A 15,787-nucleotide genomic window follows, 5' to 3' on the forward strand; every position below is an offset into this window, starting at 1 on the left:
TCTGGGTCAACTATCGTCTTCTTTCTTTCTTTTTTTTTTTGAGACACGGAGTCTTGCTCTGTCGCCAGGCTGGAGTGCAGTGGCAACATCTCAGCTCACTGCAACCTCTGCCTCCCGGGTTCGAGCGATTCCCCTGCCTCAGCCTCCCGAGTAGCTGGGACTACAAGCGCCCGCCACCACACCTGGCTCATTTTTTTGTATTTTAATAGAGACGGGGTTTCACCATGTTGGCCAGGATGGTCTCCATCTCCTGACCTCGTGATTCGCCCGCCTCGGCCTCCCAGAGTGCTGGGATTACAGGCGTGAGCCACCGAGCCCGGCCTAACTATCGCCTTATTGGTGATGCTTTCACGGCCTGACCTTTTTCATTTACTTATTTATTTATTTTGAGATGGAGTCTCGCTCTGTTGCCCAGGCTGGAGTGCAATGGCGTGATCTCGGCTCACTGCAACCTCTGTCTCCCAGGTTCAAGAGATTCTCTTGCCTCAGCCTCCGGCGTAGCTGGGACTACAGGCGCCTGCCACCACGCCCGGCTAATGTTTGTATTTTTAGTAGAGATGGGTTTTCGCCATGTTGGCCAGGCTGGTCTCAAACTCCTGACCTCAGGCGATCCGCCCACCTCGGCCTCCCAAAGGGCTGGGATTACAGGCGTGAGCCACCGCGCCCCGCCACGATCTTTCTAAAACACACATTTGACCTTCTTTGTTCTAAAAATGTCTCGGTGGACTCCTTGCTGCCCGTGGGGCAAAATCCCAGCTTCCACACAACCCGCCGTGTATGTGGACTGCACTCCGTTTCTAAACTCATCTCTTGCGCCACTCAGCCAGTAGCCCCCAAGGCCAGGACTGGTCCTGGTTCAGGATCCAGTCGAAGAGACTCGGCGGCCTTTTCTGACCGCGCTTCCTCCTCTGGCCCTCTAGGCGGCCTGAGCACGCTCACTGACACCGTTTGGCGGCCTGTCACCCGCGTGGCTGGGGCACCTGCGGAAACTGCTGGCGCTGCGAGGTGCCCGTGTGGGTCACCGCTACGCCAGGGAGAGAAGACGGCGAGGTCGCCCCTGGGAGGCAGAAGGCGAGCCAGGAGCCAGTCCTGGAAGCCAATGAGTGAGTGTGAACGGTGTTCCGCTGCGTCAGCGAGGCCTGACCGCCCTTGGGAGGAGGAGCCCAGGGGCCAGCGCGGCGCGGGCCGCCCTCGCCTCCCACCCAGGGCGCTGAGCACGCACGCCGCCGGCCTGGCGGGGTTCGCGGGGCCCGGGCCCAGCCGCTGCCTTCTCCAGGCGCTCCTACTCTCCGGACATCTGCAGTCCGAGCGGAAGGGGCGGGAACGCCGGCGACGCCGACGAGCAAAGCCCACACTCGGCTTCCCCGAGCAGCGGACGGCCGCTTTCCTCCCCGCGCAGACGCGCCGCCTAGGAGGGGGCGGGCCCGGCGGGTCGGGGGGCGGGGCCGGGGTCCGAGTTCGGGCCCGCCTCCGTCTCCGCCAGCTCCTGTGAGCCGCCGAGTGCTAGGCACCCGGGCTCTTCTGGGGGCTCCAGGTGAGCGGGGGCACAGAGGGGTCAGGGAGACCGCCCTCGAGGTGGGGCTGTCGGTCTGACCGCGGGTCCATCTGTCCTGCCGTCCGCCCACAGCCTCCTCTGCAGGATGGGAGAACAAAGGGAGGGGGCGGTTCTGGGGCCCCCGAGGGAATCCAGGGTCCCAGGTACCCAGTCCCGCCCACTGACACTTGGGTTTCTCCCCGAGTCAGAGGCGCCGCCCAAGAGACCCTGGGCCGGCGCCGGGCGCAGCTGCCTCTCCGTCTTTGTGTCTGTCTCTGTGTCTGTCTGGCTATCTCCGAGTTTGCCTCCGCTTCCAGAACTAAGCCACCCAGACACCATCATCCCAAAAACCCCAGCCCTTCTCCCATGGCAGGTAAGTGCGCGCAAGTCCGGGGGTCTCCGTTATCCCCCCACGGACTTGGGAGCCGGGTTTGAACACATCCTCCCGGAATGTGCTCGGACTGGCTGGGTGGGGCCCCTCCCTTCCTTCCGGGGAACCTCCACCCTGCTCCCCTGCCCCATCTTTCTCTGCCTCTTGCCACCTCATTTCCCCCGAAGACTCGCGGCCCATGGGCTGAGGAATAAGGGGATGAGGCCTTGGGTCCCTTTCTAATCTATCCTGCCCCCACCGCTTTACAGGCTACTTGCCCCCCAAAGGCTACGCCCCTTCGCCCCCACCTCCCTACCCTGTCACCCCTGGGTACCCGGAGCCGGCGCTACATCCTGGGCCCGGGCAGGCGCCAGTGCCCGCCCAGGTACCTGCCCCAGCTCCCGGCTTCGCCCTCTTCCCCTCGCCCGGCCCCGTGGCCTCGGGGTCTGCTGCCCCCTTCTTGCCACTGCCAGGGGTGCCTTCTGGCCTCGAATTCCTGGTGCAGGTGAGTGGGAAGGAGGGAGGGAGAATGACTGGGAGGGGACCTGGGCGTCCAGATGGGTCAGCTGATGTGCGCGCCGCCCCTCTCTTTCCAGATTGATCAGATTTTGATTCACCAGAAGGCTGAGCGAGTGGAAAGTAAGTAGAAGGAGTGGGAGGTTGGACCTTATGATGGTGGCCCGGATGGTGGGCTCCTGGGCGCGCGAGGCTCTATGAGTCTCCCCGTGTCACCCCGGGCAGCGTTCCTAGGCTGGGAGACCTGTAACCGCTATGAACTGCGCTCTGGGGCCGGGCAGCCCCTGGGTCAGGCGGCCGAGGAGAGCAACTGTTGCGCCCGTCTGTGCTGTGGTGCCCGCCGGCCGCTGCGTGTCCGCCTGGCCGACCCCGGGGACCGCGAGGTGCTGCGTTTGCTCCGCCCGCTGCACTGTGGCTGCAGCTGCTGCCCCTGTGGCCTCCAGGAGGTGGGCGGAGGGATGGGGCCGGGAGGGCGGGCCTTGGTGGGGCGGGACCTTGATGAGGTCCACCTGAGATGAGGCCTGGATCAGGTGGGAGTGGGCAGGTGGGGATGGGAGGTTTAGTGAGGGCCAAATAGACAGATGATAGAGCTGGGACCCCTGCCTCCGCAGTGACCCTGTCTGCTTCCCACTCCCAGATGGAAGTACAGGCTCCACCAGGCACCACCATCGGCCACGTGCTACAGACCTGGCATCCCTTCCTCCCCAAGTTCTCCATCCAGGATGCCGATCGCCAGACAGTCTTGCGAGTGGTGGGGCCCTGCTGGACCTGTGGCTGTGGCACAGACACCAACTTTGAGGTATCAGGAATACCAGAGGTTCTCGGGACATTTGTAAACCAAGATGATGCTTCCATGAGGCAGGATAGTTAACACTAAGGTCAAGACCCTGAGCTCATCAATCCAAATCTACTGTGACTCCGACCACATTTGCAGCATTCCTCCATTTGGAAATAGGATGGCCCTGTGCTCTTATAAAAGCATAACAACAAGGATTTCATCTTAAGGAGCAATGCTGATTATTACAAGTGGCCCTGAGATGGGCAGAAAAAAAATCTAAGGCCAGCCTGGATTTGGGGTGAAGGATGATTAAGTCTGTGTGGGCTGGGCCCATGTGGCTGCTGTGCATGAGTTTGTGAGCCCAGGCCCTGGAGCAAGCACGATTTTAACATGTTAACATCCTGTGGCCTGCCCTGCTAAAATAGAATCCAAATGTCCCTGCCATTCCGAAATCCAGTATATCCTTCTCACTGTGCATTCCTGTCACCGGCCTGGAAGCTAGAGATCCCAAGTGGTGAGAATTTCAGAGTGAGGTGAGGCCTGGGAAGCACCTTGGTTTCTAGAAGACAAAGGCACTCCGCAGACCCTTGAGTTCTTTTTTTGTTTTTAGTTTGTTTGTTTTGAGACGGAGTCTTGCTCTTGTTGCCCAGGCAGGAGTGCTATGGCATGATCTCGGCTCCCTGCAGTCTCTGCCTCCCGGGTTCAAGCAATTCTCCTGCCTAAACCTCCCGAGTAGCTGGGATTACAGGCATGCGCCGCCATGCCCGGCTAATTTTATGTTTTTAGTAGAGACGAGGTTTCTCCATGTTGGTCAGGCTGGTCTCGAACTCCTGACCGCAGGTGATCCGCCCACCTCAGCCTCCCAAAGTGCTGGGATTACAGGCGTGAGCCACCGCACCTGACCGACCCTTGAGTTCTTTAACGGATAATTGCTTGTGCAGATAAGGGAGAAACAACAGGTATAATCCAGTAGACTTTCCAACGCTTCTAGTGAGGTACACTACCTAAGGTTACTTTGCAAAAATGAGTCACCTTGGTAGCCAGAGGGAGATTCCGTGATGGGAACCAATTGGGAATAAGATATAATAACTGCGTGATCTCCAGATGGGAATGTATAGGCTGTGGGGTTCTCATAGGGCCAGTGTCCCTTTTACATAATTATAAATGGTCCATACTTGGGGCTGTACCCTTAGGACCAGGCAGGAAGTGCCCCAGAGCTGTAGGACAGTGCAGGAAGGGGATGGGAATGACACAAAAGGAAATCACTGCAGTTCCTATCACTGGAGAATGAGCACAGGAAAAGGACCAGGAAGTCACAGGGAGTAACTACCCACATTGGCAGGGCCTGTTGCTGTGTGGCTCAGAGAAGCCAGTGGATATTGTGGTCCTCAAAGGCTACTTACTGCTGCCTCTCCCCACAGTAGATAGGCGTGTATCCCCCCCTAGATGAGGCTCTCATGCAGTGCTGGGCAAGGCCCTCCCCTACTTCGCAGATTAGAGAAAAGGTACTCTTTGGGGTAGACATAGCCTTCTAGGAGCCTTCTTGACTGGTGAAGTACAGCCAGGATTCCAGTAGCTTTCCTTGCCCTTTTGGCCAGGTTACTTTGTGTAGGGCACAAACTGTGCCAATTGTAAGTGGCAGGGGCATTGGGAACCAGAGCAAACCTAGCAAACAGCCATACCCTAAGGGGGTTGGATTGTCATGCTTCCATTCCTCCCACCACTGATGTTCAGTTATGTCATGCATCTCCTTTCGATAGCAGCAGATCTGAGTCTGAATCCTAATTTTGGGTATAGACTCAGCGTGATCTAGAGTGCCTCAGTCTCCCCAGCTGTCATACTCTGTGATGGGAGCCAGTTGGGAAAGCGATCACTCGGTGACCATTAGAGGGGAAGATTCACTGAGTGGAGACCCTGCAAATTCATACATGCGACTGTGGGAATGAGACTGGAGCAGGTGAGACTGGCTGCCTCCTCCTCAGTTGGGTCCTTCCTCCCTTCCTGCTGACAGGTGAAGACTCGGGATGAATCCCGCAGTGTGGGCCGCATCAGCAAGCAGTGGGGGGGCCTGGTCCGAGAAGCCATCACGGATGCAGATGACTTTGGCCTACAGTTCCCGCTGGACCTGGATGTGAGGGTGAAGGCTGTGCTGCTGGGAGCCACGTTCCTCATTGTGAGTTGGCTGCCCCTGCCCCCACCTCCTGCCTGTCCTTTGCTGTCATTCGAAGCTTTATGCCTTTCCTGGCCTCTTGCTAGGGGAAAGTCAGGGATAGGTGCCGCGGGGGGTTGAGGTTCTAGAGCTGGCCTGTGACAGCCAAGCTGGGCTGGCCCAGCCGGATCTCCTGTTGACAGTGGCCTCCTCTTAGGACTACATGTTCTTTGAGAAGCGAGGAGGCGCTGGGCCCTCTGCCATCACCAGTTAGAGGCCACCATGGTGTGAGGAGACCATCACCTCGACCAGAACTCCAGATGGTCGCCTGCCCTGGCCCCTCCTCCGGGCAGCCCCTTTCCTCGATGTACACTGCAGGGGACAGAAGGGGGCCCCCATCCCTACCCTACTCCCTGGCCGCCTGCCCCTGTGGTCCCCAAGGAGGGGTATGTATGAGAGCCCCTCTCCTGCTACCTCCCACCACTGTCCCAGCAGTCCCTCGGCACACAAGCATATCGGCTTTCACACTTTCCCCATGCACTCCCTCCCACCCCCTTCCAGGGCCTCTGCTCCAAAGGAGGCCTCTGGAACCCAGGACTCTGGGGTTTTACAAGAGGGCTGGGGTGGGGAAGGGCAAGCTGCACCAAAGACGGCGGACATAGCCACCGCCCCCCTCCCAGCATCTGCTTGGCCAATTAGTTCAGCCTCAGACCATGGCACTTCGATGGGGTCTCTACCTCCCCATCAACAGCTGCAGGGGGACCCCAGTGCCAAATTCCTCTCCCACTAGGGCCCTGCCCTCAGCTGGTGCTTGCTGCGATTCCTGTGCCTTATGCAACCGCCCTTCCTTCCCTTGCCCTAGGAAAAAGGCTGCATCTTTATATGTTACATTCATATAAACTTTGTAACTTTTTGGACATTGAAAGATGTATGTAATAGGGGAGGGTAGAAGGAGTTGGTGTATGGGAAAAAACAAAGGGGAATGTGAGAGCTGGGCTGGGGTAGGGGCTAGCCCATCTCATAGTCCATACTACCAGCATCAAATGTCCTTGAGTACAAGAGAGCAATCGTCATCACCCACGATGGCCCTGGACCAAACGAAGGCAGTTTGGGCCTATACCCCAAGTCAATATGGCGGCTTCCATCATCCAGGATGGCTGCCCTGTGGAGTCCAGTGTGGTAGCTGATGGCAGTTCAGGATGGCTGTTCGCATGGTCCAGCGTGGTCCCTTCATCCTCTCTAGCGCGTAGAAGCTTCCTCTGCATATGATGTATAGCAGCTCTTTTCCTCCAAGTCCTCTTGTTTGAGAATGTAGTGGGCAGACTAGATCCTTCTTGGCCCAGCCAAAGGAGCTTCAGCCTTCAGAAGCCAAGGAGCATGGGAGGGAGAAGACATTTGCCAGTGTCCAACCCTGGGCTCCTCCACGTGCCTACAGCAGGTGGGATCTCCCCAGGTGGAAAGTCTACCCCTGTCAGGACCTTGTTCTGGTTCTGCCTGGTCCCATGTGGCCAGGCCCTCAGGGGCCTAGGCTTTTCATGCTGGTGTCCATGCCCGCAGAAGCTGAGCTCAGGGCCTGGCTAGGACATAGCGGCTGGCAGCTGAGAGGTCCCACTGGTAATGCTCCAGGATGCGCCGGCAGTCAGCTCTGGACCGGCTACTCAGGTGGAAGAGCTGGTCTACCTGTGGAAGCAGGAGGGTGGGTTGCAGCTGACTGCCAGGTGGCAGGGGCAGGAGAGGAGGGACCCCAAGAGAAGGGGCTGGCTTTACCTTGAGGTTCCGGATGGCAGAAACCACATCTCCCCCAGTGGCTCCTAGTGCTGTCTGGCACTCCTGGTGGGTGACGCCATGCACACTCAGCTCCACCTGTGACAGACAAAGCGTCACTCAGGCCCCTGCCCCTGCCTGTAGCCCCTTCTGGACACCAGGCCGTTTCAGTGAGACCTCACCTCCATAATCTTCCTCTGCAACTCAGGATCGGGCAGGAGGCCTCCAGAGAGGGCAGCGGCTTTACTGGTTCCAGGTGCTCCCATGGGGTGATTGTGTGGGGGTTTTCTTTTGGGCCAGGGAAGCCTCTCCCTAGGGGGCTGGCTGGGCTGAGGAGAGCTAGAGGATAAAGGTGGGCGTGGAGGCAGGCCTGGGGGTCCCTGGGGCACAGCTCTGGCTTGTCGAATTTCGGGGGGGCTTGAACCACCCCCTGTGGGACGAGGACCCAGGGACAGAACTGACTCCAGACTCCTGGAAATGCCTGCACAGTTGAGAAAGAAATAGCTTGAACTCGGCTGGCTGCAGCCTCCGCCTCCTGGGCTCAAGCGATCCTCCCACCTCAGCCTCCTGAGTAGCTGGGACTATAGGTGCCTGCCACTACGACTGGCTAATTTTTGTATTTTTGTAGAGACGGGGTTTCGGCACATTGCCCAGGCTGGTCTCAAACTCCTGGACTCAAGCCATCCGCCCACGTTAGGCTCCCAAAGTGCTGGGATTACAGACGTGAGCCACCATGCCTGGCCCCACTCTCTGTCTTCATCTGTGCTGAGCTGGATGGTTTTGCAAGCATTTGCAGATGAGCTAGCCAGCCGTGTCCCTGGGTGGTTCATGTGTCAGGTGGGACAATAAGACAGATGTGCAAATGGACACCAAGGCCTAGGTGGAGGGCCCAGAGAACTCAGAGCTCAGGACCCCGAGTGTGGAGGTGCTCTTCACAAGGGAAGGCAGGAGGCTTCCTATCTTTTAAGATTCCACAGTATAGGGCCGGGCGCAGTGTCTCACGCCTGTAATCCCAGCACTTTGAGAGGCCGAGGCAGGCGGATCACCTGAGGTCGGGAGTTCAAGGCCAGCCTGGGCAACACGGTGAAACCTCATCTCTACTAAAAATACAAAATTAGCTGGGTGTGGTGGCGCATGCCTGTAGTCCCAGCTACTCGGGAGGCTGAGGCAGGAGAATCGCTTGAACCCGGGAGGTGGAGGTTGCGGTGAGCCAAGATCACGCCACTACACTCCAGCCTGGGCAAAAAGAGTGAAACTCTGTCTCAAAAAAAAAAAAAAAAAAAAAAAAAGATTTCACGGTATAGCTAGGATGCCAGCAGACAGAATTCAGAGGAAGGAAATAACAGATGCAAAGGCATGGATTCAGGGCAGGGGGTCAGAATTGAAGGGCTGGTCTTGATCTCCTCAGAGACCCTGGAGTCCACCACACCCACCTTTCATCCTCTCCAGGGGCACATTCCTCCTCTGGCCCCGTGCTGGGGGCGCATCCCAAAGATTTGCCTTCTTTCTGTCTCTGTCAGAGAGGGATCCAGTTCATCCTTCACACCAACTCTCCCCACCCCACAGATCAACATACCCTCCCCAAAAAACTCATGGGGGAACCCAGGAGACCCAGGACCCAGGGTGGAGGCTGCAGCTTCACTCTGGTCCTGTCCCCAAGCTCCCCTTCCAGAGAAGCTCCTGGACTTCATCAGTTCTCCCAGCCCACCCCTGCCCCCACCCTTTCAGGTCCTCACCCATCTATGCCTCCTGGGTGTTGATCTCCCCGGGCAGGGGTGACTCTGTGGACTGGACGGGTGGCTGGCAAGCCCCCCGCATCTGCCAGCGTCACCGCCGAGGCTGGGAAGCTGCCCACTTTGAAGGTGCGACCATTCTGGCCCTTCCAGATTGTGGAGTCGGGGCTGTGGAAAGAGGAGCTGGTGAATAGGATGGGAATAAGCGCAAGAGTTAGGGCTGGGCCCTGGCCCACAGTCAGCTCACTAGGCTATGTGCCTTGGAGCCGCATCTGCCTGGAGGAAGGGAAGCCTTTTCCCTAATGCAATAAGGCTCTATGGGCCAGCAGTGGCTCCAGCAGGGAGGCCAGGACCATGCTGGAGCTTTCAGGACCCAGTGGGGAGAGGAGATGAGACAGAAGAGCAGGGTTCAAGGAGCTGGAGAGAAGCAGAGAAGGGATCAGGAATTAGGTTGGGAGGGTATCCTCCTCTGAGGATGCTTGGGAGGTATGGGACTGTCACCTGCCCTCGATGACTGTGATGGGGTCACCAGTCTCCATCCTCAGGGCGCCTGGCTCTGTGACATCCTTCACACAGCATCCTTCCGAAGGCCAGGCCTGTGGAGACAAGAGGAAGGGTGGCTGGGCTTGTGGCCTGAATCAGAAAGGTAATATGGGAGCAGGAATAAAGAGGAGCCCCGCTCTGTATGTCGTCTGTGCTGGGCTCAGGGTGGGACTCTCCCTGTCCCCCCACTGTAATTCAGTGAGGGAGGCAGACCTGGATCCCATGACAAACAGGTCAGGGCTCAAGGAGCAAGAGAGGAGGGCCCTGGCTCTACCTGGGGGGACCAACAGGAGCGTCATCCTGCACACTGCTTTCACTCCACATCCATGCCCATCAGATCAGCCTCCCAAGGCCCTCTGGGAAATTTCCACTCCTCTGCAGCCCCACCGCCTCTACCCTCATCCAGACCTCTTCATCTCCCTTCTGCTTCACAGCCACTGTTGCCTATCTGGTCTCCCAGCCTCAGCTGGGAGCATCATCCCTCTAATCCGTTCTTGCACCACACCAGAGTGCCGAAATGGGCAGAGTGGCTTGTAACTCCCCTGCCTAGGAGGCTTCCCTGGCTCTCAAATGCCTTCGGAGTAAAGATTAAACTTTAGTGGTAGAGTGTAGCAGCTTAGGGAACAGCTCTGAAGTCAAACTGACTGGCTCAAATCCCAACTCCTCCACTTACCATGTGACTTTAGGCAAGTCACTTAAACTCTCAGTGCCTCAACTGCCCATCAGTAACATGGAGATAATGATTACCTCATCCAGGCCGGGCACGGTGGCTCATGCCTGTAATCCCAACACTTTGGGAGGCCAAGGCGGGTGGATCATTTGAGGTCAGGAGTTCGAGACCAGCCTGGCCAATGTGGTAAAACCCCATCTCTACTAAAAATACAAAAATTAGCCAGGCGTGGTGGCAGGCACCTGTAGTCCCAGCTACTCAGGAGGCTGAAACAGGAGAATTGCTTGAACCCAGGAGGTGGAAGTTGCAGTGAGCCAAGATCCCACTACTGCACTCCAGCTAGGGTGACAAAGCAAGACTCTGTCTCAAAATAAAATAATAATAATAATAATTACCTCATCCAGTGGTTGAGAGCATTAAATAAGCGAATCTGCATAAGCACCCATGTAAAGCGCACAGTGCAGTGTCCTGCACAGGTCAAGTGCTCTACGTGTTAGCTTAACACGCCTTGCAAAGCCCTCCATGACACAGCTCCTGCTCTCTCTGCAGCCTCATTACTTCTTTTTTTTTTTTTTTGAGGTGGAGTTTCGCTCTTGTTGCCCAGCCTGGAGTGCAATGGTGCAATCTCGGCTCACCGCAACCTCCGCCTCCCGGGTTCAAGCGATTCTCCTGCTTCAGCCTCCCGAGTAGCTAGGATTACAGGCATGTACCACCACACCCAGCTAATTTTGTATTTTTTAGTAGAGACGGGGTTTCTCCATGTTGATCAGGCTGGTCTTGAACTCCCGACCTCAGGTGATCTGCCCACCTCCGCCTCCCAAAGTGCTGGGATTAGAGACGTGAGCCACCGCGCCCGGCCTGCGGCTTCATTACTTCTATTTCCCCCATCCCACGCTGAGCCCTTCTCTTCCTCGGCATGTCAACACGACTGCAACTGAGTGCTGCCTCCTCTATGCCCCTTTTCTGGCCCAGACACAGACCCCAGCCTTTCAGTCTGCATCTGTGTAGCCCCAAGCTGCCTCCCCAGGGCTCTGATCTCCCTGCAAGTAGGGACTGCATCTGTTTTGCTCAGAGCTGAGTCCCAGAGCCCAGCACAGGTATCTGGATATGTTAGTCTTTGCATGGAACCCTGGGAGAGCGAATGGAGGGAAGAGGGACTGTGTATCTGGTGAGGTCGGGGGTTCCCACCTCTTGCAGCAGCCCCTCCAGGTGGGAAAAGCTAGGCCGGTCGGCAGGGTGGGGGGCCCAGCAGCGCAAGGCGAGGGAGTAGAGGGCCCTGGAGCAGAGGGGAGGCCTAGGCAGCCGGGCTCTGTCCTCCAGCCGCTGCAGGATGAGGTACGGTGGGACCCCGGCCCAGGGTTCCTCGCCCCCGGAGAACATCTCCCACAGCGTCACCCCAAACATCCACACGTCCGAGGCAGACGAGAAGGCTCCGTGGCGCAGGCTCTCTGGGGCACACCTGCCGAAGGAAGTGGAGTTGAAAGGGGCGGGACACGTGCTCCTTGGTGGCTCACCTTCCACGGAGCACCCCCGAGTGCTCCCATCTTTCACAAAAGTCCTCTTTGCCTAGGAGGATAACCCTTCTGGTCCCAGCCTCCCTCAGAAGCCCGGCCCCCTCCGATCTCCCTCGGCTGCGGCCCTCTGGATCCGCGCGGCTCAGAGCCCGAGCCCCGCGGGCCCGCGCTCACCAGGCGTAGGGGATGGGGCGGGGCCCGCCCATGACGTAGCGGCCCCGGGCACCGCCCAGAGGCCGCACCAGCCCGAAGTCAGCCACCTTGATGGTGCGCGGCGACGCCAGCAGCAGGTTGCGCGTAGCGAGGTCTCGGTGCACCAGCCCGCGGGCCCCCAGGTACGCCATGGCTCCCGCCAGCTGCCGCAGGAAGAGGCAGAGCAGGGCCACGAGCAGCGGGGGTGTCGGGGCCGGGGCCGTTAGGCGCGCGTGCAGGGAGCCCAGTGGCGCCAGCTCCATCACCTGCAGGAGGGAACACCACGCCGCATGAGCCGGACCCATGGACCCTGGCCGCCCACGCTCCTGCCGCACGGCTGTCCCGGGAACCAGCGGCTGGATCTGCTCACCATCTGCAGAGGCTGGCCCAGTACAAGGCCGTGCAGACGCAGCACGTGTGGGTGCTCCAAGTTCATCATGACCGATACCTCTCTCAGGAAGTCCCCCAGTTCTGTGCCCATCGGGCCTTCGGGACCTACCCGGAGGGACTTGACCGCCACTGGGACCTGGAGGTGGGGGGAAGCACCTTTAGGCATTGTGGGCATGAAGAACAGAGGGGGCAGCTGGCCTGGATGAAGTGGGTGGGATCCCTGGACACTCACACTCTTGCCACTGGGCAGCGTCCACAGCCCTCGGTGCACCACACCGAAGCAGCCAGAACCCAGCAGCTCCCCTCTGCAAACAGCACCCTCTGGGATCAGACACTTGAGGCCCCCCTCTGGCTCAGGGAGGTGCCGTGGGCTGTCCGAGGGCAGGGTGGGCTCCTTGTGTTCAGGGGCAAAACCTCCAAGGATCTGAAACAGGGATGGGAAATCCGGTATGCAGAGCCCTGCAACCCCCTCCCTGCCCCTCAAGCCACCTCATTGCCAGCCCCAAGCTGCCCACCCCCAAGCTGCCCACCCCCAACACACACCTTGTAGACCCAGTTCTTAGACTTAGGCCCGGAACGTAGCCGTTTCAGAGCTTCAGACAGTCTGCGCTGGGCTGTGGGAGGCCAGAATCAGGGCTGGGGTGGAGGCGGGGGTGGGGAAGAGTGCGGAGAGACTTACAGAGAAGAAAAGGGCTGGAAGAGGGTTGTGGTGGGGGAAGGCAACTGACAGGCTGTGGACAGAGAGACCAGGGCCTCGGGGCAGGGGTCCCTCACCAGGCCGACCCATGCCAATGCCGTCCAGGTCCTCGGGCTTTACAAAGTCGAAGTGCTCTGGCCGAGTGACATTAAGCTCCTCAAGGATGGGCCAGTAAAACTGGGCCAACTGGATGTCCCGGAGCAGCTTCAGTAGCCACAGGGAGCCGGCCTCAGGAAGCATGTCCGGAGAAGGAGTCCCTAAGGATGATGGCACTCTCCTTCAGATGTTCAGCCCAGGGTAGGTCCTAGAGAGACCAGGTCTCCAGCTGCACCTGCAAGTCATCAGAAACCCTCAGGTACAGAGGTAGGGACACAGCAGAGACAGCCAGGATCCCTGCCACTCACGCACACAAATCCCAGGTAGAATGTTCCCTGTGCCCACAGCATCCAGGTACTCTGTCCCTTCACCGCTGAGTAACCTGCCCTGCTCACACCTGCAATTTTAGCATGCTGTCTGCTCCTACTACAGACTCCAGGTATGTTACCATCCTGACTCTGAAATATCATGCACATCACACACCCAGACACCCAGAAACACTTCCCTTTTAGACCTGAGCTACACGGTGGCACACACTCACTCATACACACCTGAGACATCTCCCTTCCTCCAACATGAGACATGTTTGCCTACCACACACACTGGAGATGCCCAGATATGACAACCACACCATACCTCAGACATGTAGGTAGAGCACGCACACACGAAGGTACACTGCCTCCCACACACTGCCACACACACCACACACACACACACACACACACACACTGAGACCTACAGATATACTGCAAAACATGGCCAAGAATCCCAAATATATGTCCTCTTTTTTTTTTTTTTTTGAGATGGAGTCTCGTTCTGTCATCTAGGCTGGAGTGCAGTGGCATGATCTCGGCTCGCTGCAACCTCCGCCTCCCGGGTTCAAGCAATTCTTCTGCCTCAGCCTCCCAAGTAGCTGGGACTACAGGTGCGCGCCACCACGCCCAGCTACTTTTTGTATTTTTAGTAGAGATGGGGTTTACCATATTGGCCAGGCTGGTCTTGAACTCCTGACCTCGTGATCCGCTCGCCTCGGCCGCCCAAAGTGCTGGGATTACAGGCATGAGCCACTGCGCCCAGCCGATATATGTCCTCTTAACGCTGAGACATTCCAGCATGCGGCTGCAAAATGCCTAGGCTCATCCATGTCCTTCCATGAGATGTTCCTTGTACATACATGTCACATCCATGGGACATGGTAGTTCACTGCCTCCAAACACCTAGATACACTGCCCCACACGGCTAAGACACAAAGGTCCACATGAACACAACACACAGACATCGAGGTACAGTGTGCACGCAGCATACCTGAGCTTTGGGGGCATAGGGCCCTCTCAAGCCAAAAGAGGTCCACGGTCATTGCCTCTCCTCCACCAGAGGCAGCAACATTTGAAATCAAACCAGGCACTTGTGATGGCCGCTAGGCTTAGGTGCTGCCTATGGAGCCACTGAGGCTGTCAGGTACACAGTCCCACACCTACCTGAGCTCAGCCCCAGGCACAGATCCCTGCCGGCAGCCTGAGTCACTCGGTCTAACTTGGCTTCAAGGCAACTCCACCAACCTTTGTTAAATAAGGCTCTAGGCCTCTGGGTACTGGCAGCCTGCTCACACTTTCCCTAACACAGACCTGGACCCGTCCGTTCCCCTACATTATAAGCAAGGAGGAAGAAGAGGATCGAGGCTGGGCCTAGTTGGAAACGCGCAGGTGGGCTCAGAACCGGGCGCGAGCAGGGGTTGGGTTGGGAAGGAGAAAGCCCAGGACCCTGGGGGACCCGGCCCTGCGCGCTCGGTGGGAAGCGGGGAGCGCAGGAGAAAGACAGGAGGAAGGGCGGCTGCGGGAGGGAAGGACGCAGGAGAAGGGGACAGGCCCAGCGCCCCCAGGACGCGCCCCCAGCGACGGCTGCCCCGCCGGCCCGCCCCAGCCCGGGCCCCCTGCTCTGTCCGCACCCTCACCTGGTCAAGGCGGAAGCGGCGACTGCGGAACCTCCCAGGCTGCCTGAGCTAAATCCGAGAAGGCGGGACAGGAGTAAATCCCGCGGAGGGCGGGGACCTGGCGGCTGGCCCGGGGGCTGGCGAGGGCCGCACCCCGAGTTCCCTAGTGGGACAAGGTGACGGTCACCAGGACGGCTGGCGGCCCCTCCCTCCTCCAGACCAGATCGCCGCGACTGTGAGAAGCCCCCTTCCTTTCTGCCCTGCTTGCTTTCCTTCACGTCTTTCCAGCCTTCTCCGAATAGCTTCCCAGCCCTCCCCAGACTTCGCTCCTCTGTCTCTGTCCCCCATGCCCTCTCTCCAAATCCTTCACCTCTCAGCCAGGACCCCACCCCTTACATGAATAAGCGCCCAGTAGAGCTATCCTGTCCACGTACAGGGAATATAAGGCTAAATAGGACACAGTTCTGCCCTATGGCAGGGGGTTCAGAGCTTCCTAGCACGCTTTACTTAATGAACCCTGGAATGGGGCCAGGGCAGAGAGATGTTGATGCTGGTACAGAGAGTTGGCCCTGGCCTGGACAGAGTCTACAGTTGAAGCTGTTGTTGATCACGGGCAGCATTCCATGCCTCAGGGCTCTCTTCCCCATTACTGACACTCCTGGGCTTCATTCCAGCATAACGCCTGCCCTCCATGTAAGCTCTGCAGAACCCAGGGCCCTACACACTGCTACCTAGCCTGTGGCCACCAGGACTCAGTCCAGGACCTTGAGGAAGGCCCTGAGGAGGAGCATTTGTCTCCGCTTCTCTCAGGGGTCCCAGAGAGGAAGCTGCCAGTCTTAGGACAGCTAGTCTGCCCTCTGTCCCAAGGAAGGATGCATGAACATAGCAGCTGCTGTCCCAAGGGTCCCCTG

At 58.4% G+C, this 15,787-nt stretch overlaps 2 protein-coding genes across 17 annotated transcripts; one reads left to right on the forward strand and one right to left on the reverse strand.

The window, feature by feature from the left end:
* The first annotated feature begins 1,167 nt into the window (after positions 1–1,167).
* Positions 1,168–6,272, forward strand: PLSCR3 (phospholipid scramblase 3). Of its 13 annotated transcripts, none has more exons than XM_003274613.3 (8): positions 1,168–1,534; positions 1,852–1,907; positions 2,174–2,409; positions 2,501–2,543; positions 2,646–2,866; positions 3,058–3,219; positions 5,210–5,371; positions 5,565–6,272. In XM_003274613.3, exons 2-8 carry the CDS (start codon positions 1,901–1,903, stop codon positions 5,619–5,621), a joined length of 888 nt encoding a protein of 295 aa, XP_003274661.2. In that variant the 5' UTR covers positions 1,168–1,534; positions 1,852–1,900; the 3' UTR covers positions 5,622–6,272. The 13 variants fall into 13 exon arrangements, with proteins under 13 accessions (XP_003274661.2, XP_003274659.2, XP_030656642.1 ...); XM_003274611.3 differs by having other exon boundaries at positions 1,208–1,534; positions 1,744–1,907; XM_030800782.1 differs by having other exon boundaries at positions 1,210–1,534; positions 1,740–1,907.
* On the reverse strand, positions 6,233–14,954 carry TNK1 (tyrosine kinase non receptor 1). 4 transcript variants are annotated; one of them, XM_003274610.4, is made up of 13 exons: positions 14,898–14,954; positions 12,928–13,181; positions 12,697–12,767; positions 12,386–12,577; positions 12,134–12,289; positions 11,746–12,029; positions 11,246–11,516; positions 9,346–9,440; positions 8,848–9,012; positions 8,545–8,624; positions 7,294–7,592; positions 7,115–7,210; positions 6,233–7,027 (listed from the first exon to the last, which is right to left on the reverse strand). In XM_003274610.4, exons 2-13 carry the CDS (start codon positions 13,088–13,090, stop codon positions 6,914–6,916), a joined length of 1,986 nt encoding a protein of 661 aa, XP_003274658.2. In that variant the 5' UTR covers positions 13,091–13,181; positions 14,898–14,954; the 3' UTR covers positions 6,233–6,913. The 4 variants fall into 4 exon arrangements, with proteins under 4 accessions (XP_003274658.2, XP_030656639.1, XP_030656638.1 ...); XM_030800779.1 differs by lacking the exon at positions 14,898–14,954 and adding an exon at positions 14,425–14,700; XM_030800778.1 differs by lacking the exon at positions 14,898–14,954 and having other exon boundaries at positions 12,928–13,626.
* Between the last annotated feature and the right edge of the window lie 833 nt (positions 14,955–15,787).

The sequence above is a fragment of the Nomascus leucogenys genome, chromosome 19 (assembly GCF_006542625.1).
Source record: "Nomascus leucogenys isolate Asia chromosome 19, Asia_NLE_v1, whole genome shotgun sequence".
NCBI classification, from domain to species: Eukaryota; Metazoa; Chordata; class Mammalia; order Primates; family Hylobatidae; genus Nomascus; species Nomascus leucogenys.

Bases quoted from the DNA above. Each gene is read 5' to 3' on its own strand.
- PLSCR3 (XM_030800781.1), top strand. From the start codon at position 1,641: ATGGGAGAACAAAGGGAGGGGGCGGTTCTGGGGCCCCCGAGGGAATCC. The intron at 2,867-3,057 runs GTGGGCGGAGGG...TCCCACTCCCAG, and splicing joins GCCCCTGTGGCCTCCAGGAG to ATGGAAGTACAGGCTCCACC. The intron at 3,220-5,209 runs GTATCAGGAATA...TCCTGCTGACAG, and splicing joins GCACAGACACCAACTTTGAG to GTGAAGACTCGGGATGAATC.
- TNK1 (XM_003274610.4), bottom strand. From the start codon at position 13,090: ATGCTTCCTGAGGCCGGCTCCCTGTGGCTACTGAAGCTGCTCCGGGAC. The intron at 12,030-12,133 runs GTGAGCAGATCC...TCCCTCCTGCAG, and splicing joins TGGGCCAGCCTCTGCAGATG to GTGATGGAGCTGGCGCCACT. The intron at 7,028-7,114 runs GTAAAGCCAGCC...CTGCTTCCACAG, and splicing joins CTGCCATCCGGAACCTCAAG to GTAGACCAGCTCTTCCACCT.